General features: G+C 40.4%; 1 protein-coding gene across 2 annotated transcripts in view; it reads right to left on the bottom strand.

Moving 5' to 3' along the window:
• Nucleotides 1–26,280, bottom strand: part of XPO4 (exportin 4) — a 169,844-nt gene that overhangs the window by 22,821 nt on the left and 120,743 nt on the right. For both annotated transcript variants that reach the window (XM_054015468.1, XM_054015469.1), the window contains 9 exons: nucleotides 24,203–24,362; nucleotides 17,701–17,870; nucleotides 13,503–13,677; nucleotides 11,041–11,334; nucleotides 9,556–9,736; nucleotides 8,497–8,615; nucleotides 7,333–7,463; nucleotides 6,371–6,488; nucleotides 4,284–4,376 (listed from right to left, as the gene is read on the bottom strand). In XM_054015468.1, coding sequence (XP_053871443.1) covers nucleotides 4,284–4,376; nucleotides 6,371–6,488; nucleotides 7,333–7,463; nucleotides 8,497–8,615; nucleotides 9,556–9,736; nucleotides 11,041–11,334; nucleotides 13,503–13,677; nucleotides 17,701–17,870; nucleotides 24,203–24,362 — 1,441 coding nt within the window. The remainder of the gene's footprint in view (nucleotides 1–4,283; nucleotides 4,377–6,370; nucleotides 6,489–7,332; nucleotides 7,464–8,496; nucleotides 8,616–9,555; nucleotides 9,737–11,040; nucleotides 11,335–13,502; nucleotides 13,678–17,700; nucleotides 17,871–24,202; nucleotides 24,363–26,280) is intronic.

Genomic DNA, 26,280 nt, shown 5'->3' with positions numbered 1-26,280 from the left:
ATTAACTACTATTAACTACAACTATAAACTACTAACAACTACTCTATAACAAGTATCTACAAGTATAAATGAGCTAAGAGCTAGGGAAGTGGAGATCAGCTAAGCCGTGCTCCACAGTTCCAACGATTGTCACGGGCAGTAAGAAGGAACTGAGGGGGCACTGGGTCAGCAGGGGCATATATCTGGCGCCATAAGGGCGCCACTCCAGGGGGCGCCTCAGCCGACCCACCGAGTGTTGCTAGGGTAAAAATCTTCCGACGATCGTGCACGCAGCGCACGCACGCCTAATTGGAATCGATATGAGCAAGCACTCTAAGAAGAATAAATCTGATGCTGTCATAAAGGCTTGCGAGGTGATAGGTACCAAAAGGAACAGCGCCAGACAGCATACTGTGACATCCGTAGGTAATGGACTGGATAGCTCTCTCTCTCGAGTCAACGGTACGGTACCAGGATCCTCCCACCTCATTACTGGGGAGACATAGGTTAATGGGTCTTGATGTCGCTGACAGCCTTTTCTGGACGAAGAGGACGATCAATTTCTCTTTGATTTCTGATGGCGCTGATTAGTTTTATGGGTCTTCTGGGGCAGGTGAACAAGCCCTTTCTCTTCTCTTCAGGAAGAAAGGAGAGCAGCAGAATATGGACCCTGGACTTCAGAAAAGCAGACTTTGACTCCCTCAGAGAACAGATGGGCAGGATCCCCTGGGAGAATAACGTGAAGGGCAAAGGGGTCCAGGAGAGCTGGCTGTATTTTAAAGAATCCTTATTGCGGTTGCAGGAACAAACCATCCCGATGTGTAGAAAAAATAGTAAATATGGCAGGCAACCAACGTGGCTAAACAGTGAAATCCTTGCTGATCTTAAACGCAAAAAAGAAGCTTACAAGAAGTGGAAGATTGGACAAATAACCAGGGAGGAGTATAAAAATATTGCTCAGGCATGCAGGAGTGAAATCAGGAAGGCCAAATCACACTTGGCGTTGCAGCTAGCAAGAGATGTTAAGAGTAACAAGAAGGGTTTCTTCAGGTATGTTAGCAACAAGAAGAAAATCAAGGAAAGTGTGGGCCCCTTACTGAATGAGGGATGCAACCTAGTGACCAAGGATGTGGAAAAAGCTAATGTACTCTATGATTTTTTTGCCTCTGTCTTCACGAACAAGGTCAGCTCCCAGACTGCTGTACTGGGCAGCACAGCATAGGGAGGAGGTGACCAGCCCTCTGTGGAGAAAGAAGTGGTTCGGGACTATTTAGAAAAGCTGGACGTGCGATTGGGGGAGGTCCTGGATGCCTGGAAAAAGGCTAATGTAGTGCCCATCTTTAAAAAAGGGAAGGAGGAGGATCCGGGGAACTACAGGCCAGTCAGCCTCACCTCAGTCCCTGGAAAAATCATGGAGCAGATCCTCAAGGAATCAATTATAAAACACTTAGAGGAGAGGAAAGTGATCAGGAACAGTCAGTATGGATTCACCAAGGGGAAGTCGTGCCTGACTAACCTAATTGCCTTCTATGATGAGATAATTGGCTCTGTGGATGAGGGGAAAGCAGTGGATGTGTTATTCCTTATCAAAACCTTTGCTAAAGACACGGTCTCCCACAGTATTCTTGCCGCCAAGTTAAAGAAGTATGGGCTGGATGAATGGACTGTAAGGTAGATAGAAAGCTTGTGAGATCGCCGGGCTCAACGGGTAGTGATCAATGGCTCCATGTCTAGTTGGCAGCCGGTTTCATGTGGAGTGCCCCAAGGGTCGGTCCTGGGGCCGGTTTTGTTTAATATCTTTATTAATGATCTGGAGGATGGTGTAGACTGCACTCTCAGCAAGTTTGCAGATGACACTAAACTGGGAGCCTGGTAGATACACTGGAGGGTAGGGATCGGATACAGAGGGACCTAGACAAATTAGAGGATTGGGCCAAAAAAAAAAACCAAAAACAAAAACAGAAACAAACTGATGAGGTTCAACAAGGACAAGTGCAGAGTCCTGCACTTAGGACGGAAGAATCCTATATACTGCTACAGACTAGGGACCGAATGGCTAGGTAGCAGTTCTGCAGAAAAGGACCCAGAGGTCACAGTGGACGAGAAGCTGGATATGAGTCAACAGTGTGCTCTTGTTGCCAAGAAGACTAACAGCATTTTGGGCTGTATAAATAGGGGCATTGCCCGCAGATCGAGGAACGTGATCATTCCCCTTTATTCGACATTGGTGAGGCCTCATCTGGAGTACTGTGTCCAGTTTTGGGCCCCACACTACAAAAAGGATGTGGAAAAATTGGAAAGAGTCCAGCGGAGGGCAACAAAAATTATTAGGGGTCTGAAGCACATGACTTATGAGGAGAGGCTGAGGGAACTGGGATTGTTTAGTCTCCAGAAGAGAAGAATGAGGTGGGATTTGTTAGCTGCTTTCAACTACCTGAAGGTGGGTTCCAAAGAGGATGGAGCTCGGCTGTTCTCAGTGGTGGCAGATGACAGAACAAGGAGCAATGGTCTCAAGTTGCAGTGGGGGAGGTCTAGGTTGGATATTAGGAAACACTATTTCACTAGGAGGGTGGTGAAGCACTGGAATGCGTTACCTAGGGAGGTGGTGGTATCTCCTTCCTTGGAGGTTTTTAAGGCCCGGCTTGACAAAGCCCTGGCTGGGATGATTTAGTTGGGAATTGGTCCTGCTTTGAGCAGGGGGTTGGACTAGATAACCTCCTGAGGTCCCTTCCAATCCTGATGTTATATGATTCTATGATTCTTGGGGTAGAATCAGAGTCCAGGGGTCCACTGGAACTACCATAGAAGTAGACGGTGTCAGAGAATAGCTGGCCGAACGATCCAACGAATACCCTGGTGCCAAGACAGGCTTTGTAGCCTGTTCCATCAGGTGCTGTTTCAACTGAAGGTCTCTGAAAATCAGTGTTAACTTTTCCAATGAACATTAGATACTGCTCCTTACCATAATGTGTTCCTCACCAAGACACAGTAAGCAGCATGTGTGCAGGTCACTATAAGGAACAGAGGCCGCACATGATGCCTGGTGCTTAAAACTCGAAGAATGCTGCATAACCTACTACAACTAACTAAACTAATGTTACACTACACTACACAACTGGTACTAACTGCTACTAACTATTTACACTACAAACTCTCAGTAAGTAGCTGTGACACAGGAAATAAATTGTGAGGAGAGAACTGCAGAGGGAGCTCAGACTTAAGCCACTGGTGGTAAGAAGGAATGGGGTAGGGATTGGTGCACCGCCATCCTTATGTAGCCTCTGGAAGGGCCACAAGGAGGTGCAGGATGTGCACACTGCCCCAATGGGTACTGCTGCAAGGGGAAAAGTCTCCAGCTCCTAGTGTGCTAAGTGTAAACACACGAGTGGACTACGTCTGCAACCACTCGAAGAACCATCACCCTTTTTTCCCACCCTCTCAATTAGACCCCAGCTGTAAGATTCCAAAACTGATTTAGCAACTGTTTGAAGAGACAAGCACTGCTGGATACTCATGAGAGAAAAACCTAGACTTCTGACCTTAAGGAAGGTGGGAGCAGAAGAAAGGAGTAACAGGCTAAACAGACAACATGAGAATGGCAGAACTTTTTTTTTCCATAGAAAGGTGTTTCAAGAAAACTGGATTTATGTCAATGTGAGCACAGGGGGAGCCATAAAACCTAAGTAATACAAGTCTTTGTATAGTGATTTAAAAAAGTTAATATGGGACAAATTTGTAGTGTGGAAGATGAGAAATTTTCCACATAACCACTCTAGGCACATGTGTTATTGTATTCCTAGAACCATTAAGTTAATACATATCTAGAAATAAAATTAATCAGACCCTTATTTAATTTTAACAACCATTCCAACTATGGAAGCCAGGACGGAAGTCCCTCTGGAGTTAAATTTGCTTCACAGCTCTACAACGTGTATTGGCAAAAATCTGATCAGCAAATTTGATTTCATTTTGGTTCTACAAAGATGCTCGATGACATGGTGAACATTCATGGAATAATATAGATCTGTCAAAATGCTAAATGAAAAATCAATAGGGAACAAGTAAAGATGGACTACAATGAAGCCACGTACCGAGGGAAAGGCATATAAACTGAAAATCCCACCTCTTCTGATATTATTTAAGTTTCTTCCTATGTCTTACTTGCACAGGAAAAATAATTAATTGCTACCAAATACTGTCCTATAACTATTTCATTTCAACTAGGTATACCAGTAACCTTAGCATTATTCTGCATGCAAAATAGCTTTTGAACATTGTTTAAAAATGGGAAAATAACACCATACCTGATGCAAACACACTAATGTGTAGAATGCTTCACCTGCTGCAGTTGTCATCTCTGTATTGTGCTTTTGTAGTACCAGCATATCAAAGACCATCTGAAGTGATAAAACAAATTAATTATCTAAAATGCAGACTGTTAGGCTGCCACTATGTAACGAAGTAGAAGGGGGAATCTTGTTTAGGAAGCTAAAAGGAGCAGACCTATTGAAGACTGCTTCCTGAAACAAGTCTAAGTCCTTTATGGATCTGGGGAGAATATGAGTTATTGAATAAGGATTTCTGGAAATATTTATAGTTTATGCTTTTAGAGCTAGAAGACATTGGGGGACTATTACTGTGTTATTTAAATGTAACTTCTTTACAGTGAAAAGGGCATATTTACTAAGTTTGTCTTTAGAAATGTTTTTTGTTACATTAGCTTACAATGGGGATTTTCTGAGGAGAAGATTTGATTATTAGAAAAGGGGAGAAACACTACATTTTCTTGAACAAATAGAAAGAGGAGTATAGATTCTATTGTGAATTAACTGTCTATTAAGAGGTACACCGACACACCAACAAACACTTAAAAGGTGCAAACTGTAGGATAACCATGTCCTTGTCTTCACAAAAATTAAACACTCTTAATAGTCTCTTAATTTGTAACAGTCATAAATGATCTTTTATTTATATGTTAATTTTATGATACAAGAGAGGAAAGATTAAAAAACTGGCTATGTTTAAAATGACTGAGGGGGGACCCAATAACTGTTTTCAAATATATATGGGCTGTTATAAAGGGGACAGTAATCAATTGTTCTCTGTGTCTCCTGATGGTAGGACAAGTAGCAATGGGCTTACTGTGCAGCAAGGGAGTTTTAGGTTAGATATTAGGAAAACCTAAGTATAAGAATAGTTAAGCATGAAACAGGATTCAAAGGGAGGGTTGTGGAATCCCCATCATTGGAGGTTTTCAAGAAAAGGTTAGACAAACACATGCCAGGAATGGCCTAGGTATATTTGGTCCTAGCTCAGCACACCAAACTGGACTAGATGACCTCACAAGGTCCCTTCTAGACCTACATTTTTATGATTCTACAAACAAGGAGAAGAATAAATGAAAGGTTTTGCTCTTCCAGAATAAAATGGGGGAACCCATTCATCAGGTCTGTGAAAGATGTTGTGACTTTGGAGAATCCTAAGGTTCAATGAAAACTAAGTGGGTGAGGGAATGACAGAAGGGGGTGGAAGTCAGAGAATTTAAGGTAGAAATTTAGAAAAGGGATTGAAAAAACAAGTACGTCCAGCTTTATCAAACTTTATTTAAGGCTTGTTGTTCACTCTCAACCAGACTGATGTCAATGAGCCTGCTATGAGAAAATTAAGATCCCAAGCAAGACTTAGTCTGTGCTGAAAGAGTAAGGTAAGAGATTTTTCATTAAACATTTAACCCGGGGTTAAGCACACAGATTTTCCTACTAGCCAGCTCATGGCTGGAGGCAATTGGCTGCTCCCAATTTACACTAAGACCCAGCTAAACAAGATGGAGCAGATAGTCCAGAACAGTAGACACTTAACATGACACTGGATTGAGAACCTATGTAATTTTCTTTAAATAGAAGTCCAACCAGAGCAGCATCCTCTTCTTTTCTTGTTTTAGTAATCATCTATTCCATTTTCCCTACTTATTCCTGTTGCTTCTTGTCCACTCCATCCTTCAGCTTACAAGCAACCTTGCCCATTCTGTTTTAGTTCTTTGTGTCATCTACTCAGACTTCACAGTAATTCTTACTAAAGTCTTTTAAGTTTCATTTTGAAGCCCAGGCACATAACACAAAAACATAAGCTACTGACTGAAAAGTCCCAGGTCTGCCACTGATTTGGCATGACTTTGGGCAAGTTGTTTCTCTTCTCTGTGCCTCTACTTCCCCTTATACCTTTTGTCGGTCTTGTCTTAATAGACTAAATTCTTTAGGGCAAGGACAGTCTCTTATATTGTGTTCGTACAGTGCTTAGTCTAATGGGGCCTTGATCTCAGTTGGGGCCTCTAGAAACCATTGTAATACAAATAACAAAATATGGCAGCGTAATTTGCAAATAGACATTTTACCTTAAGAAAGTGCCTTGTTGCTAGAAATAGTGATGAGTCTGTTTCCTGTGCTTTTGCACACTGTTCTGCTAATGGTGTTAAAGCTTCCAGACAGAGTTGGCAAACCTCAGAACTCATCCTGATAATCGAAGTGTCAAAGAAAAAGCATCAAAGAATAAGTCAGATTTTCTTTTTAAGTTGTGGTAAATTTCTAAACAGCATCATTAGAAAATGTTTTAATGAGTACATGTCCCAGGACTTTATTTATTTTTACTAGAGTGCTTTAACAAAAAGATAGGAATCTATTGCATCTTTGTTGTCCTCTTTTATTGGCTTTTACACTGTAAAATAATTCTGTCATCTGTGACCTGACATTTTCAGAAACAGTCCCTTATGGCCAAGCTTCTCATCTGTTTTTGACACCTGCTGTAGGTTAGTGAAAATGGTACTCCCTATTATAAAAGGGAGAGCCCATTGGCAATATGACAAGAAATACTCTGGAGCCAGCCCAGTAGAACAGCAGTAATATTTTGCATTACCAGCTGAAAAATTAATTCAGGAATAGCTTTGGGATACCATCTGAAGGCTTATGAAGTCAGATTCTCTGTGAGATGAAATAGTAGGGAGGAGGCAATAGAAGTTGCCAGCAAGAACACACACACATTAAACCACTTAAACGCTACATTAAAGAAATGTTATGGGTCTAATTAAATTCAGTTAAGGCTAGAAACTCAGCTGACATTCCAATAACTCCAATAATAATAAACAGAATGCAAGGGCAAAATTGAGAAAGGAAAACAACTATAACACTACTATTATATAAGCAGAGATAAACAGAAGGAAAAAATAGAAAAAAAGTAAAGAAAGTTAAAATTTCTAAATTTCTTCACACACACACACACACACACACACACACACACACACACACACACACACAGAGAAAGGCATTTTTAAGTTGGACACCCATTCATTGTAAAGGATACGATGACATCCCTAACTCCAATGAGTACATTAGGCTCTTAAAAAGGTCTTCTGGAAGCTGAGGAATTTTCTCAGGAAATATCTCACAGATGAAGGTGATTAATTTGTAGTACTGATTACACAGAGATGGAAACTGTCAAAAGAAATATATTGGGAATTTTAGATTCAAACAGTTCTGTTTTAATACCGCTCCTAAATTTCTGTGGAACAAAGAGACAGGACTGAGACTGATGCACTCTGTTGAAAAGAAAGGTAATTATTAGCAGATACAAACTTCAATGTTACGGTCTTCAGCATATTGCCATTCCATTCATTTGATTTTTCTGGTCATATACAAGAGCTATGCATATGACATGAAAGCCTTAAAAAACATCCCCCTGCCCCCCCCCCCTCGAAAAAAATCAGCATTATCCTACTAAAGAAATATAAAAGTAACGATCGATCACAAATGCAAAATATAGAATATTATGTGTTTTTCAAAATGTGAATAGTTTTAATAACTGTCAAATATGGATAAAAGCAAAGTAATAAATCAAACTTTCACGAGGCAAATGACAAAAGAAAAGCTACAGGAGAAGGGACCCACGATGGGAGAGAAAGCTGACAAGTGAATGAACAGCAATGCAGACACTTTTTAGATCATAATGCATTGCCCAAGAAAGTGCATGAAACCACACAGTAGGCAATTATGGAATAACCTGCCTACAGAGCAAGTTTCTTCCTATCCCCCATCAATTAGTTGTTGATTTATGCCATGCAGCATGAAGATTTAGATCCTTTTTTATCCTATCTAATGTTACAGTAAATACTCTCATTCTCCATATAAATGTTTAATCCTTTTTTGAATTCTATGATAAAATCTCAACTCAATTCAAAATAAGAAGACTTGTGGCAGGACTGACTTTTTAAAAAAGGACAAACTTTGTCTATGTCCTCCATGTATAACTCTCTTCTTAGGCTCTCAGGGGCCAGAGAAAAATTTCTTGCATATACAGTAAAATAAACCCTAGAAAATGCATTGTATTTAACTGTCAGGCTACATAAACCGCTCTAACAACTTCAAAGTTTAGAAACCATGTAAAAGCTTATATATCTTTATAAGAAGTTTCCACATTTATTATGTGCGTGCACGTATATACTGTACATATATGTTAAAATATACTTACTTTCAGCAGATCTTGTGACATTAATGGCAGAACTAGATTAACCCCATATAAGACTACATCTGCTGCTGACACCGATCTATTTGCAGCTTGTCCTGGCTCATGTCCTCTAAATACTTCATCTGTAGAAAACATATAAACCTTTACTGTTAACATATTAAATGTAAAAGGAGAGATCAGACATACTGAAGTGTCTCATTTTTATGCAAGAGGCCAGATTTATAAATTAATAATAAATATATAATAATAATAATAATAATTAATATAAATACCTGGATAGATAGATACAATTTCCTTTTGTTCTGTGTCTTCTGCACAGAACTTTCTAGGACTTGGTAAAGCTTGAACATTGGGTTTACATTTTTTAGCTTATCTAAAAAACTGTTCAATATAGTTAAATTATATCTGGCATATCAGGTTTTCAACTGATTCAATTTTAAATAGCAGAGATCATGAAGAAAAAAAGAAGACTGGGATATACAAGAGAAAACTTAACTAAACCATAACTACATGCCACAGCGCCTGCTCTGCTAATTGCTGAGCATCTACACATCCCCCTGAAGTGCTGCAGAATCAGAATTAGGGTATAGTTTAAAACAGACACATTTCAGAATCAAGCTCTTCTATCACATGCTGAAATGTCTCTGTTTTAAACTATATCCTAATTCTGATTTAATTGACCTTGTTTTTGATCACTACCATTGCTTTATTTCCAGATTAGTAGCTTGTTCTAGTTCAGATTTCAAGTTGTTCAGTATACAAACAATGCAACAAGAACAATGGCCCATGAATTATTTGCATTCTTCCCTCAGCTACCAGAGTCTGAATATTAAATGCTATCTCGGAATGTGGAAACTAGACTCTCTAATCTCCACTCTTATATTACTTGGATAATTAGTTCTCTCTCTCTCCACAATATTTTTGCTAGTTTTTTAAAAAAAATCAATGTAAGATAATTCCTCAAAAGAAAATTAGCTTATTTTGCAGCCCATCATTTTTGCTCAAAATCACCCAGAGTAGTTCACCAATACTTGAAGCTTTTCATCTCCAATTACTTCATACCTGTATCACTGAAATCTATAAATTCTTTTGACAGAAGGTTAGTAAGAAGCTCCATAATAAGAAGAAGATCCTGGTATTGGTCCTCTTCTGCTGTAACATCTATTCGCTGCCGACCTAAATTATTCTTGGAATATACTTGAAGTAGAGTCAGGCAGGCCTCATACAAATTCATGGCTTTGGACTGCAACAAAGAAACAAACAGGGAAGTTAAATATGTTACATACTATATATACACTAGCATATTTAATATTGACTTTTTAGTGCTGCTTTTGATGCTGTTTGGCTGACAATACACCAGTGATTTTGATTTATTTTCTATGATCTGTTACTATTTAGTGTAATAGCTACACAGAAAAGTGTTAAGGAAATAGATATTCCTTACGTAACGTAACTAGCTAGCCCATTTACTCATGTACCAGTGACTACAATACTTTAGTAATATAACCATACTTTTGGTAGGTTACCCCAAACTTAAAAAGAAAATTTTACATCAGGAGTCTATATATAAAATGGTTTTGGACAGGCTGACATTTCTTGCCAAACTCATGAAATTGTTCAGAATTGCAGATTCAGAATCTCTAGGGTCTTGTTCACACTAGCACATTTTGTAGCTTTAATCCACCATTATGGCAGATCCAATGGTGGTAGCTAGGGTTTGTCTGGATTAGGGAAATTTGCATAGGTATAATTACACCAGTGCAAAGTCCTAACGTAGGTACACTGCACTGGTAACTTACTAAGGTAAATCACACCAGTGAAAGCCCTGTTTAGCACCAATGCGGTGTCTCTACATTAAGAGTTTGCACCAGAAGTTACACCAGTGGCAAGTTGCCCTAGACAAACCTTCAGAGAAAGTTAAACATGGTAAAAACACCCTGAGCTGGACTAATGATGAATTATAGGTAAATTTGTTAGTGTATGCATAGTCTAGCTGTACTTTTGGGTTACCTTTTCAGAGACAATATATGCACTCTCACTTATAGACAAGGAAAGATTATTTAGTACATCCAAAAGTTTTCTGAATGATATAAGAGGCAGAACTGTGGGATGCTCTCTCTTTTTCCAGTCTCCAGTCAGTGTGCTTGGGTTTTACTATAGCAGAAACCTGTAAATGGATTTGCTTGTTTTATCAAATCTGTTTTCCTTTAAAGAGGTCTATTTCCTTTTAATAACATATCTGTTTCAGTGAATTATGCTCTTTAATGGATTATATAAAAAATAAGTTAGCAGATGCATGATTTTAAAAGATCAATGAACCTTTTGATGTCTACGGTTTAAATACGTTCACTCCTTTAACAGGCATACATTTAAGAGGGCTCAGCTCTACAATATTTCTTCCTATTCAGCATTTAAAATCATTGTGGTTTACTTGATTTAGAGACTAGGATCTTATTTTGCATGTGCGTGCATGCACGCAAACACACACACACACACACACACACACACACTCACTCTCTCTCTCTCTCTCTCTTTGGTCGCATTTACCTCTCCGAGATAGCATATTTGTTTATGTGCAACTTCAACAAAAACTTCTATTATGAGGTTAACAGTCTCTGGTGTGTTTTTGTACACCTCCATTAATCCAATGCAATTGGTAAGGAAGTCCATCAGAAAGTTAAAGAGTATTGCTACATTATCTATCTGGGTAGCCTCAGCAATGCCACAAAGTGCTTCTAGTGTGGCAGTGATTTCTTGTTTCACCTCCTCCTCTTGACAGATCTGTTGAAAGTTTTCTTGATTTATCACATTCAAGAATCGCTGCTGAAGTGGCTGAAGAACCTACAGAATCAAACATTAAACATTCATTTCTGATAAATGTATTCTTCCAGTTTAATACATGTAGTACTCAGGGCCGGCTCCAGGCACCAGCTGAGCAAGCTGGTGCTTGGGGCAGCAGATTGTTCGAGGCGGCATTCTGCCCAATCCTAGGGCGGCACAGCCGCTTTTTTTGGTTTGTTTGTTGGTTTTGTTCTTGTTCCACTCCCGGAGAACCAGAGCGCCCTGTAGGGCAGTCCTCTTCCTTCCCTCCCCGCCGACCGGAACGGAGCCCTCGTGGCAGGAGGCGGTGCAGCGGGAGGGGCCGTGTGGCAGCGCCCCTGCTGTACCCCTGGCCGCCCCCTTCTCTCTCTCTCCTGCCCGCTCTCTCCCCCTCTCCCATCCCAACCCCAGCCGGTCCCCCTGCACCCACGCTCCGGCCATGCCGCAGGTTTTTTTGTTTTTTTTTTTGCTTGGGGCGGCCAAAAAGCCAGAGCTGGCCCTGGTAGTACTCACAGTTTCCTATCAATTCATTAAAAAGTCAAGTCTTTATGGCATACAACCCTTCCCACCCTCCCCACCTACAAAGCACTGGGATAATTCACCATTGTTATTCCAGTTTTACACTGGTGCAATTCCATTGATTTCAATGGAATTAAAACTGGCATAAAACTGGGGTAACACAGTGATTAATCAGGCCCATTAAGTGAATTTTAACTTAATCTTGCCATGCACCATCTCCATTAGGGATCTGTTTCAGCATTATCTCTTGCCAACTTATTTTCTGCCCACTTATGGTGTTTAAATTCCTCTCTACTGTGCCTTTTTCTGTCCTCTCTGGTATATGAATCTCCTCCAAATTTTGTATCATCTGAAAGTTTCTTTTCTATTCTAGCTAATTAATAAAACTGTTAAATAAGATCAGTCTTAATAATTATCTTTGTGGTACCACACAACATACTGCCATCTGTCATTATTATTTTAAAAAACTATTTATTTAGGAAGTTAACAAGTTTACAAATCCTTGCCATGTAAACACCAGAGTCAGTACAATAATCATTACAACACTGACCTTTTGTTTAGAGAAACATTTTTTAGTCTTCCAACCTATGTTCAATCTGCATGATACTGTTGATAGCTAAGCTAATTTGATCCAATTTTTCAGAGTTTAGTTTTTCCAGACAGTCATACGCTTTACAAAACCCCAATATATAACCAGTTCCTCTACCATGTTCCCTTTCAGTTATTAATTTTGTAATTTATCAAACAAGCAATCAAGTTTTTCACAAGATTTATTCTTTATAAACCTATGGTGCTTATTGCTCATGTTTCAGTTACCTCTAGGGCCAAGATGCTTCATTATTTTCTCTCCATATTCATTTTATTATTTTACAGTAGAACCTCAGAGTTATGAACACTAGCATTACGAACTGACCAGTCAACCACACACCTCATTTGGAAACAAAAGTACAAAACCAGTCAGCAGCAGCGGCAGCAGCACCACCACACACACACACACACACACACACACACACACACACACACCCCCCCCCCACAGACAGTACAGTACTGTGTTAAATGTAAACTACTAAAAAAAATAAATAAAGGGAAAGCCGCATTTTTCTTCTGCATAGTAAAGTTTCAAAGCTGTATTAAGTCAAATACTCAGTTGTAAACTTTTGAAAGAACCATAATGTTTTGTTCAGAGTTACGAACATTTCAGAGTTATGAACAACCTCCATTCCCGAGGTGTTCGTAACTCTGAGGTTCTACTGTATTGTTGCACTTTGTTAAGCCTGACAAAATACATGGAATCTTACAAGGATCATATAAATTAAAAGGTTACCAGGGAAAGAAGTGAGACTTCCAAGACTTCAGTTTTAAGGAACGCTCTTCTTTCCTTTTTTGATAATCAGTCATTTTAATCTGACCATTTCAGAACTTTTTAAAAACACATTTATGAAATATGATTATAAAATGACCATCAATGTAATATTAATTGGTCATGTTTAAATAACTGGTATCTTACATACCCTGTAATTGGTGTCTTATAAATGTCTAGGTAAAATAAGAATCACAATGAAATTTTAATATTAAAAAAGCCTTTAAAGACGTTCCGTGTGCAACAGTAGTGTTGAATTCAGTTTCATTGCTTGCTGAAATGAAGGTGACAGAAATTTAAAATTTCTTACCTCTGTCCAGTATTGCTGTTTTGTATCTGTGTCCATATGAGCAAAACCTCCTAAAACTAGAGCTTTCATTAGTGTTCTCTGCACAGAACTGGACAAAAAGTGAAGAGGTGGGCTTCGCCTCGCAAACTGCTTAGCTAAATTCCACCAATTCTCACACTGAATTACTAAATTTGCCCTAAAAAATAAAATAAAAATAAAAGTAAAAAAATTGCTTACTCATAGAAAATCCTTTAGAAACACATACAATCTGACTGCTTCTACCAAGTATTTTTACTAGAAATTTTGTTAAAGTTTTAAAGTATTCATTTAAACTAGGATTTATACCTAGTCTCTATTCTTTGTGACATTCATCTTATTTATGCCTCATTTCTAGATTTCTGTAAAATTTAATTTATAAATCATTTAATTTATGAGTGAAAAAAAATGGGAAAGTACTTTGTAGAGTCGCATAATACCCTTTATTTGACATCTTGCATGTATTGAGCTCAAGCGGTTTATTTTGAGTTTTGTTATTATAACTCTGAGCCTAGAGACTCAAGTTTTAGAGAATTTACAGGAGATTCAGATTAAGCAAAAGAAAATCTGTTTTATCACAGAGTTCTGTTTAACCAAAAGAACACAAACCAGCAAAGTCTTTAGCCACTGTTCCTTCTTGCAGCTTGTCAATCTGTACACATCAAAACAACAACAAACAGGGCATCTCTTGTGTATCTCCAGAGCTCCTCAGCTCGTGTCTGGGCAACAAATTTCTGTCCCTTCTGGTCACAAGAGTAGGCCAGTCCCTTTAAGGGTCTAAACCCAACTAGACTCCGTCACACAGAGATTGCCTTTGCTCAAGGAGGCATTTCTAGCGGGACCAGATTAAGACAAACCAGGGCCCTTGCCACCCCCTCACATGGGGCCCCTCCTGCACTGTGGCGCTCTCTCTGATTTGGCCAGCAGTGGCATGGGCCACCAACATAAAAGCAAAGAGTGAATTTTGCTAGGCTGGTTGCCCTGCTCCTCTTTGCATAAATTTGGGCCTCTCTCATTTCTGGGTCACCACTACCTGCCTTCAGGTGAGCTGGGCCCTCTCCAAAACCAGGGAGGGGTTGGTCTGCATCCACCTCAGAACAGGACTCACTGTTACCACCTCAGCCAACTTATGATGGGGTAGAAGCAGAGAGGCCCCTCTGTGTAGGTAACTATGTTCTATCAATATTTGGCCCCTGTGTAGGGAACAAATGCCTGCCTAAGCTCATGTTTCAAACCTATCAATTCCTTTGCCTCTGTCATTTCATCTATCCCTTCATTTATTCATTCCTTCCCCTTCCTCAATGCATTACAGATCCCATATTCACTATATTCTCCTTTCCACGCCATCACTCATCCTCCCTTTGCTTTTATCTCCTCTCTCACCTCACACATTTGTTAAGCTTGCATTCTCATGGTCTTTGTTCAATGAACAAAAAAATGAGGGCGGGGAGGAGTGAGAAGGAAAGGGGGGAGCTGTAGGATCTCCCAACTCCCCAACAGGCTGCGAGCAGCAAAACATGGGCTCTCTTTCTTCCCAGTCTACCCAGAGTGCTCCAAACCCAGTGACTGACCCTCCCTTTCTTTGTAAGGAGCACCTCTCACAGATTCCTCTGGTCTCAGAGAACAGCAGGGAAAACCCTTCCTTTCCTTTGACTAGTGGCAGGGCCCCCTCTCCTCTAGAGCAGCAGAGTGGCCATCCCAGAGCTGCAACAGCACAGGACTGGTCCCATCTGGTGGTGGGAGTGGGGCCAGAAAACCTCCTTCCCTTGTGAGTGGCTGTCTGCACATACAGTGAGGCAATGCGTTAGTTACACTCTGGTAATGTTTTCAAGATTTTCTTTACAAACCGGGGTGGCTATAAACTTTCATTTATTTATTTATTTATTTATTTATTTGTTTTTGGTAAATCAAAGTGGAGATTCTGACCGCATCATGTGATTCCAAGAGCTAGGGCCCCAACATGGCTCTGTAGTGCCTATGTCATAATCCAATGGTTCTCAACTGTCAATACCGCGATTCCATTTTACACAGGGAAAAACAAAAAACAAAAAAAAACATGTAGTCAAAGAAATGGAGGGTGGTTGTAATCCCCTTAAAATTCCCCTCTAGGCTCAGAACACATGCTTTAATCCTGGATTCCAGACCTGACTCCCAGACAGGACTCAATCCCCTGCCAACCTTAACTAAAAAGCCCACACCATTATCAAGCTTCCTCTGAGGGAGCGCCACTGTGGTTTGGGAGCAGAAATGAGAGAGGCAGGGTTATGGGAACCCTGTAGAGAACACTGAACAGTGTCAGCTCCCAGATAACACTAAGGAGTTCAGAACTGACTTTGGCACTTGAATGCTTTTCCTACGTTGAGAAAGGATGGTCTCATGGTTAAGGCAGATAAATGCTGCTGTAAAAGAACTGGATTCTACTCCTTCCTTTGCCAGAGTTCCTATGTAATACTGGTCAAGTCACTTCAACCAAGCCTTTTACAATCACTCATTCATTGTGTGTTTCTCATGCCTGACTTTGAAACCCTGGTGTCTGATTTGCAGAAGTGCTGAGCACTCACAACTGTAACTGAAGTCAATGGGAGCTCTGCTTTGAGTGTAATTATGAAGTGCTGTGTAATGCTGAGTATTCTAAAAAATCAAGGCTGAGGAACCTCAAATTTAGCACCCAAAGTTTAGTATATACTTTTAACCTTACTCTCCCTGTGCCTCAGTTCCCCATCTATAAAATGGGAATAATACCCCTTAATTTTAGAGAGGTATTGTGAAAATAAATTCACTAATATTTGTGAAGCACTTCACATACTATAATGATGAGCACCACAGAAAAGCCAATGAGGAAGTTAATAATTCTGTCTTCAGAGCAGAGTTTGAACAGTGTGTAGTAATAAGCCATAGGGCCACACACCGAACATCAAGCAGAAAACAAAATACTGAATAGTTGTTTGTTAAGTGAGCACTGTTCATTTTGTGCACTGAATGAGGCAAGGATTCTGTGTGAAAAAAATCACGTAATTAAATAATGCACCATAATGCATACGCACAAAGGGGGTGGATTACAGTTGCACATGCAACTTTAATTCTGGCATTTTTAAATGTGCGTGCTTGACTCAGCAACCGTAATAATGTTCTTTCAACACAGTACATATGTATTACACACAAAAAACTATTTTGTGTCAGTCTACAAAAGGATAAAACTTTCAAGAATTTGCTGCTTTACAGCTTCTAGCTCCAAGCAAACCTTTGAAATTTATCACTTTCTCCAAATTCTACATGCTTTTAGATGTTTAAAATTACACCATTTTAATATTCTTTTACAACATAACTATGTTGGCATTTGATTTTTCAACCCTAAACAGTTAATTCTTCAAAAGTAAATAGCAATGTAGAAATCCTCATTATAGGATTGGGAGGGTGGGGGGAAAGGCAGAGTTAATTCTTCCTAACCACTTGGTGGTTGAGAGGCATAGGGGAAGGAGAGCACATTTCAGTACAATATAAACTTGAAGGGTTCACTTAACTGGGCTGACAAGCACTGACGGGCTGATTCTCCTCTCCATTATAAAAGTTTTATGTTTGGTGACACTCCACTGGAGTTACAGAAACATAAAACTGGTGTAAGAGTGAAGAATCAGGTCTTGAGTCTATGTAGTCCAGAACATGGTTATTATTTCATAAAAGGAGAAAAACAGCAAGTTATATAGTTTGTGTGCAAGTATGTACATATTTTTAATAAAATACCTTATATTTTATGCTAGGGTTTGAACAATTTTGAATGCTTTAATTCTCAACAGAAAGTGCTCTTAGGGTACATCTACACTACAGGGGGAAGTCGATTTAAGATACGCAAATTCAGCTACGTGAATAGCGTAGCTGAATTCGATGTATCGCAGCCGACTTACCCCGTTGTGAGGACGGCGGCAAAATCGACTTCTGCGGCTTTCTGTCGGTGGCGCTTACTACCACCTCCGCTGGTGGAGTAAGAGCGCCGATTCGACCAAGAGGTCGATTTCTACCCACCGATTCAGGCGGGTAGTATAGACCTAGCCTTAGCTGTGGAAAACATTTAGAACAGTACAAATACTCTAATAGGTAATATACACTGTATTCGCTTTATTTTTGGCCCAATATAATTTTAAAAGATGCAAAAGAAAAATTTGACTTGCATAAGCCTTCACTTTACCTCTCTCTCCTTTCCACTAATGTTACTAGCAACTGTACAGTGTCATTTGCAAGATCCTGCTCAGAACTCCATACTGCCAGGTTACTGATTACTTTTTCTAAGAGGTAACCCACAATCCACTGGGAACCCTCTGTGTCTGCACCAAATGCTGTATTAAATGGTAGACTTATCTATAAGAAAAAGAAAACAATTAAATGAGTGCATTTTATAAAAAGTCAAAATAGAAACTCATTTTCAGACTTTCACAGTCCTTGCTTACTTAACATACAAAAGTTATGTTGACAAAAAGGAAAAAGTATAAGAAAAAATAGGTAGGAAACCAAACTTACCTCTCACTCTATGCCAAAAAACTGGAAACAATATCAATTTTGTTATAAAACCTTATTTTAAGCATCCTTCCATCTAACCTTCAACACCACCTTTTAAAAGAAAGATTTCCCATGTATGCAGTGTTGTTATTGCTGTGTGGGTCCCATGAATTAGAGACAAAGTTGGGACCACCTTCTGTTGGTGAGAGACAAGCTTTTGAGCTCACTCTTCTTACCTGAAGAAGAACTCTGTATAAGCTCAAAAGCTTGTCTCTCTCACCAATAGAAGTTGGTCCAATAAAAGATATTATCTCACCTACCTTGTGTATAACATTTCCCATGCACAGTTTAAGGTGGCCATGAAGGAATTCCTGCAGTTTTTCAGAACTGAAGATTCTAATACTGAGGGCTGGCTTACTCTACCTCTTAGGTCAATGTAACTTATGTTGCTCAGGGGTGTAAAAAAGATACACCCCTGAATGACGTAAGTTACGTCAATCCAAGCGCTATCCATATTGGCGCTGTGTTGGCGGGAGACGCTCTCCCGCCGACATAGCTTCCATCTCTCTCGCGGAGGTGGAGTAATTATGCCAATGGGAGAGCACTCTTCTGTCAGCATAGCATGTCTTCACCAGACATGCTACAGCAATGCAGCTGCAATTGCTCCCTGAATTTGTTCCATTTGCTTCTTTTTATCGGGGTGGGGTGGGGGGGAAGGAGCTCAGAGAAGAGGATTCAAGTATATAAAAGGTTGTTACAAGGAGGAGGGAGAAAAATTGTTCTCCTTCACCTCTGAGGATAGGACAAGAAGCAATGGGCTTAAATTGCAGCAAGGGCAGTTTAGGTTGGACATTAGGAAAAACTTCCTGTCAGGGTGGTTAAGCACTGGGTCTGGAATAAATTGCCCACGGAGGTTGTGGAATCTCCATGGTTGTAGATTTTTAAGAGTAGGTTAGACAAACACCTGTCAGGGATAGTCTAGAATAGATAATACTTAATTCTGCTATGAGTGCAGGGGACTAGACTATATGACTTCTTGAGGTCCCTTCCAGTCCTACGATTCTGATTCCATATTCAAGTTCTGGTGCAATAATGTCTGACACCCTTGAAATTTCAAGTATTCAAATTTCCTGTTCTCTGCAAGAATTAAGTTTCTGAAAATTGAATCTCAGGAATTTTGCAAGGGGGCTCTGGACCCCTCGGTCTTGTGAGCATGTTCAATTTCAAATTCCCATCTATTTTCACGTTTCAGCACTAGTTTTCAGTAAAAGAATTTTCTCATCACCTTCAGAGACCAATATTATTACACACAAATTAAGATGGATACAATTTTTTTTTAAAAGAAGAAAATCAGTATTTGTAATTTAAATTAAATATAGATGTATTCAAATTAAATTTGAATTTGACACACTATGTTAAGGGCTAAGCTTGTACACAAAAATAACATTAAGCAATATATATTTGCTGCCAAGGCTTAAAGAAAGTGAAGCCACTGAACTGATGGAAGTTACTGGCTAAGCACCTGGAATCAGAGTCTGATGAAGTGCTAAACCAGCTCTTCTGTGGATACAGAGAGAATACTTTCTTCATTTCAGTTTATTCAACTAGTTCAGTCCAATGACTAGTTCAGAAAGTTAAGAAAGTGACTGAAAAAACAGGAAAGCTTGTTTTCTTCTTCTAACCTATGAATAAAAACTAGGTGTGATAGGATGAGGTTTACAATTACTAAAATCTCAAAGGATGTGGTGACCAGAAGCAGTCAATTCAATTAACTAAACTACAGATAATATTTCCTTTGTTTAATAAATCAGTTTTAAATGCAAAACATGTTCTGATAACTTTTCTTATGTACTTAGCACATTTAAGGTTATTTTTTTTAATTTTAAAAAATTAAAATGCTGTTTTTGTTCTTCATCCAAGTACAGCTTGACAGAAATCACAAGAAACAAATTAACCATCTAGTCAAAAAGAAATACATCATTCACCATTCTTATAATAAAAAACAATGTAAAAATTAAGATTCTGAATAAATGTAAGTTAAGCTATACAATTGCTTAAATAAATGTGTATAGATATATTATATCCTCCTGGTTCACAATTTTTTTTTTTTTTTTTTTTTTTTTTTTTTTTTAAGTAAAGGCTATATTTAGTTGCAAATCAACATGTTCTAATGGTTCCCAACTAATAAGAAGAGGAGGTTACTTACCTATAACTACAGGTTCTCCCAGATGCGTGGTCCCTATCTGTATTCCAATCATGGGTGCGCATGCGTGCCAGGTTCTGGAGCTAGAAGGTTTTCATAGCAGTGTCCATTGATCCGCATGTGCATCGTGTCTCCTTGTTCTCCCAGCAACGCCTCTTCAATGACCCTCTTACCACCGAGTATGCCAGCCCACAGCAAAGGGGATGGAGAGCAGGTATTGGAATAGGGACCACATATCTCAAAGAACGTCCAGTGATGGTCCCTATATGTATTCCAATTGTGGGTGAGTAGCAAGTAGTAATCAGCATGGAGATGGAAATGCAGTCTATAGAACAGCATGTTCGCAGCCGCTCCTTCAGTGATGGCCTAGCGCAGTGGTCCCGAAACTTTTCAGGGTCACGCCCCTCCTTACTCCTGTACATGCCTTCCACCATGGGAGGCGGGGCTGGGAGTGGGGCTATGGGACGCAGAAAAGGGTAAGGGAGCCAAGGTTGTGGCTGGGAGCAGAGCCCTGGACTGAGGCTGGGGATGGGATGGGATGCAGGACTGCGGCTGGGACTGGGGCAGAGCTGGGGCTGGAACAGGATGGGGTGGTGCTCCCTCCCGGCCCCCCCATGGGGGCTGGCCCAAGCCCTGCTGTGAATGTTCTTTTGAGCCCCCTAGGGGGGAGAGCCCCACAGTTTGGGGACAACTGGCATAGCAGGAGGTACAAAAGTGAACGAATCGCCATGTCGCTGCTTGACAGATGTCCTGACAGGAAACGGCTGCTAGGTATGCCAAAGTGGTAACGCGTGTTTGCATAGAGTGTGCTGTAATTGTATCCAGTGGCTATACGTTGGAGTGTATGTAGCACGTCTAGATGCACCCGGAGACCCATTTCAAGAGTCATGGGGAGGAGACAGCTTGGCCCTTGGACTGGTCTGCAATTGGTACAAACAGCTTCGGTGATGCCCGAAAGGCGCGGGTCCTCTGGAGATAAAAGGCTAAGGCATGGCGGATAGTGAGGGAGTGAAGGGTAGCGTCTGCATTGGAGCCATATGGCTTCGGACAGAAGACAGGGAGGTGAATGAACTGATTGAAGTGGAACTCCAACGCCACCTTCGTGAGGAAGTTAGGGTGCAGTCGCATGGAGACTGTGTCCTTCTGAGGGCAGTTCTATTTTACTGGTTAAGTCATCTAACTTACGTCACTCAGGGGTGGGAAAAAGCCCCCTGCCCCAAGCAACGCAAGTTTTGCGCTGTCCACACCAGCGCTATGTCAGCGGGAGATGCTCTCCCGCTGATGCAGCTTACACTTCTCACTGAGGTGGAGTATTTATGCCAATGGGAGAGCACTCTCCTGTCAGCATAGCGTATCTTCACCAGATACACTGCAGCTGCGCCGATGCAGCACTGTAGTGTAGATATGCCCTGAAACACAGTGTGTGTGGGGGGAGGGAGGGGGGGAATCTCAGTCATCGTGGTTGCCAGTATGCTGACTCGTCAAGCGAAGTAATGGTAACCAAGAAGATTACCTTCATAGAGAGATGAGAGAGGGAGCATGTTTCCAACAGTCTGAAAGAGGGCTTTGTGAGAGCAGATAGGACTAGATTAAGATCCCATGGATCAAACGGATGGTGGTAGGATGGATAAATACTGAGGCGCCATCCACTGGAAGGAGGAAGGCACTAAGAGCTGCCAGATGGACTCGGAGAGAGTTGATGGTGAGGCTCAGCATCTTGATCTTGAGTAGGTAATTGAGGATGATGGGAATGGAAATCTCACCAAGATGGTGGTGATGGCAGTAACACCAAGTGGTGAAAAGAACAGGAGTACTTGTGGCACCTTAGAGACTAACAAATTTATTAGAGCATAAGCTTTCGTGGACTACAGCCCACTTCTTCGGATGCATACAGAGTGGAATAAATATTGAGGAGATATATATGCACACATACAGAGAGCATAAACAGGTGGGAGTTGTCTTACCAACTCTGAGAGGCCAATTAAGTAAGAGAAAAAAAAACTTTTGAAGTGATAATCAAGATAGCCCAGTACAGACAGTTTGATAAGAAGTGTGAGAATACTTACAAGGGGAGATAGATTCAATGTTTGTAATGGCTCAGCCATTCCCAGTCCTTATTCAATCCTTTGTTGATTGTGTCAAGTTTGCATATCAATTCCAGCTCAGCAGTCTCTCATTGGAGTCCGTTTTTGAAGTTTTTCTGTTGTAATATAGCCACCTGCAGGTCTGTCACTGAATGACCAGACAGGTTAAAGTGTTCTCCCACTGGTTTTTGAGTATTATGATTCCTGATGTCAGATTTGTGTCCATTAATTCTTTTGCGTAGAGACTGTCCGGTTTGGCCAATGTACATGGCAGAGGGGCATTGCTGGCACATGATGGCATATATCACATTGGTAGATGTGCAGGTGAACGAGCGCCTGATGGTATGGCTGATGTGATTAGGTCCTATGATGATGTCACTTGAATAGATATGTGGACAGAGTTGGCATCAGGCTTTGTTACAAGGATAGGTTCCTGGGTCAGTGGTTTTGTTCAGTGATGTGTGGTTGCTGTCCTCACTTACAGACAACCCCCCAACCTAAAGCAAATACTCACCAGCAACCACACATCACTGAACAAAACCACTGACCCAGGAACCTATCCTATATACAGGAAGAGTAAAGGCTATGTTAGTATAAAGACGAAGATCGCAGAGGACCAGGGATTCCGACTCCAGCCATGCGGCAGTAAGAGGGAACTGAAGAGGTGTCAACCAAAACAGCCTATCATAACTTGTGCTAGGAGCATGAGGAAGCGCACTGCGCATGTACAGGTCAATGGACATTGCTCCGAAAACCTTCCAGCTCCAGCACAAAGCACGTATGCACTTCATCAATCAGGGAAGAATCAGTCTTTCTTTACAAAAATAATTAAAAAATACAAACTATTAAAGACTAAGAAGGAGCCTTCAGTATCCCAAATTACACTAAGGATGATCCTCTGAGTATTTTAATATCCCGGATTATTTCAGCAATAGAAACTATAAAAATGCAGTCACTATGTCCTCCTTAGTCAATGCAGGCCAGCGAGTCTTCTACTATTGATCTGTAGTTCAATTGTGTCGGCAGGCTCCAATCAGCATTAGAGCTCCATTGTGTTTGTCCTGTTCAAACAACATATAAGACTGTCCATGCCACAAGGACTGCCAATGAAATAATGGATGAGGTAATATCTTTTATTGAACCAACTTCTCCTGGTAAGAGAGACCTGAAAAAGAGCTCTGTGTAAGCTCGAAAGCTTGTCTTTCTCACCAACAAAAGTTGGTCCAATAAAAGATATTACCTCACTCACCTTGTCTTTCTAATATCCTGGAACCAACACAGCTACAACTACAATGCATTCTGAAATACTAACAACGTGGACATGGGCATGGAACATAATGGAGTGGGGAGGGCGAAAAAATGATTAAGAGGAACACAAGTTCACACAATTTGGACTCTTCTTAGGTTCTGGGGGTCCCTCCCCATCTCTGCTTTTTAAAAATATCCAACTTTAAAGAAGAAATATTAATTAATCTCTACCAGGCCACCTGCCTAGCCATTATCATTAGGCCATGTACCATGACTATGACAGTGGAGATTAATCTCAAGAAGATATTTGAAGACAGTATTGGCTCAGATAACTTATTCGGAGAAGATATTCCACCAAGTGACAGCACCGAGGATGTATATCTGCTATATCAAAGCCTACAAAATGGCATTTAAAAATCAAAAAAGGTATTTGTAAGTTATGAGTGTTGCTATTTCCGCTTAGCAAAATAATGAAATAGAACAAACTCATTTTTCAGGCTCTGACTATATACACTAGATTTGAAAACAAACCACAGCTAATGTTATACATGTCGGCAACTGGAGGTTTAAAAACTCTAACATCCACTTTCATAAAGTGGAGTTAGTGTTATATTCTCTACAGTCCATTAATGCAATCAAAATTGCAGTTAAAGTCTTACCTGATCATACAGTTTTTCATCCACTAGGAGATAGGTCTTTGCCCAACGCTTAAGAAACCATACAATATCTTTTCCCATTTGTGGACTCAGAAGGTGTGTTAGATCCGCCCTTATTGCTCGAGATTCTACTTCTGAAACTCTTAGAATAGCAGATAATAACCTGCAGATATGAAGTATAATTAAGATACTTGACTTTGGGTTTTGGTGGATTTTTATCTTTTGGGGTTTTAGCAGGGTCAATTACCCAAGCAGGGTGGCCTGGCCAAAGATTTCCATTCTTCTTGGAATGGGGTGGAAGAAGCAATACATCAGCAAGTATTTCCTCTCTCTACTGATGGAGTGTAAGCACCCTCAGGATATTCTCTCTTTACACATGGATGGTGGGATGGGACAGAGATGCTAGAATATCCTAGTCAAGTTCAAGAGAATGCATTTGAAATTGGACTCTGAAATCACTGCAGCTGGAAGAATTCTCTCCAGTGCTCTGACATCAGGGGAAATGGGAAATATTCCAATTGGAACACTGCCTAGAGGACTTAAAAAGCTTTTATTGAGACATCGGTATTTCCCCACTCTCTTGCATTATTACCTATAAACTTTGGACAGTCTCAGGAGTGCCTTTTGGAGCATGTGCAAACTAAATCAAATACTGAAACTGTAAATTATCTCACTATTTGTGTTACTGTAAAGTGTATATACTTCCTCGCCCTCAACCATATCCCTGATAGACCCTAGCGACTCTCTTAATTTAGAACAGATTTTATTCCCTACTCCACTGGACACACACAATTGGACAGTATTGCTTCTTTTTTTTGCCAGCTAGAGGGAGGGGTCATCAAAGAGCAACATAAAGGTACTCCTTTACCTTTCAAGGACAAAGTATAATGCTTCTACATCATTTCTAGACCTGTCAATCCAGGGACCAAATGAATGGGAATGAAAAGCCATCTCTAGCCTCCTAGAGTAGATTAAGGCTGGCATGAGACAGACACAGAAAAGTAATTTTAACCCTGGGTGAAGTAATTTCCACATCCATTAGTGTGCCACATGATCCCCTTAATTTGAACCCTCAAACTCTGAGACTCTGCTCTGAGCCATCATTTTTCTTTCTTCTTCCTTCTTTCTGCATTAATCCCATCAAACGGGGTCAGTGCTGAGTCCTCTCCCTCCAAAGTGCTCTGTTCAATGCCATATCCTCTATCACAACACATGTTAATATGTCTTCCTTTATGAAATTTCACTACTTCTTCTTGGGCCGGCCTCCGTCTTTTTTCCTTCAGTCTTGATCTGTTGGGATTCTCTTATCCTCATACCTATCAGGACTGTACTTTACATGACCAAACCATCGGAGTCTGCACTCCCTCATTTTTTTGTTTATGGGTCTTACTTTGAGCATATCTTTAACATACACATTCCTCGTGTGGTCTTTCTTCTGACTCCACTCATCCATCTTAACATCTGCATTTCTGTACAACGGATCATTTGCTCATGTTTCTTCTTTGTTGTCCAACACTGAGCACCATACACATCACTCTTCTTCCCAAAAAGGATGGAAGTCCCTTCTGAACCCCTCACACTGGTCCTTAAAATAGGCCAGTAACTGAGTGTCTGAGCGACAGCATTCTTTCCCCACTGAAGGCCAACAGAGATGCTTCTGGAGCAATCCCTGGGACCAACAGTTCATGACAGAAGCAGACAGACCCATTTAATACTTTGGAACGCTTGGCAAATGGTCATTTTGTTTATGCACACTGTAGAAGGCAGTATGCAATTCATCTATATAATCTTATCTAGAGATTTTAATTCAATGATGTTTCAAACATTTAGTCTCATATGTTCAAAAAAGAAACACCATTTATTTTGATTCTTGATATTTACTGGCAAAAGACATTTGTTTCTACAAAGATGTTTCTCTGTCTCTACTGCAAATCAAATTCTGCAAATCAAATTCTGCATTTCTCTCCAGGAACTTGCTCCACCTTCCCCTGATGACTCCCTACTGACCTGTCTGCTTACTCTAGCTCTCTACTCTTGGGACTCTTCTTAGTCTCTCACATTTCGGAGTTAGAGGAGTAATC

The sequence above is a fragment of the Malaclemys terrapin genome, chromosome 1 (genome assembly GCF_027887155.1).
Source record: "Malaclemys terrapin pileata isolate rMalTer1 chromosome 1, rMalTer1.hap1, whole genome shotgun sequence".
NCBI lineage: Eukaryota > Metazoa > Chordata > Testudines > Emydidae > Malaclemys > Malaclemys terrapin.
The sequence above is the reverse complement of the archived record's forward strand: the minus strand, read 5'-3'. Positions and strand labels throughout refer to the sequence as shown.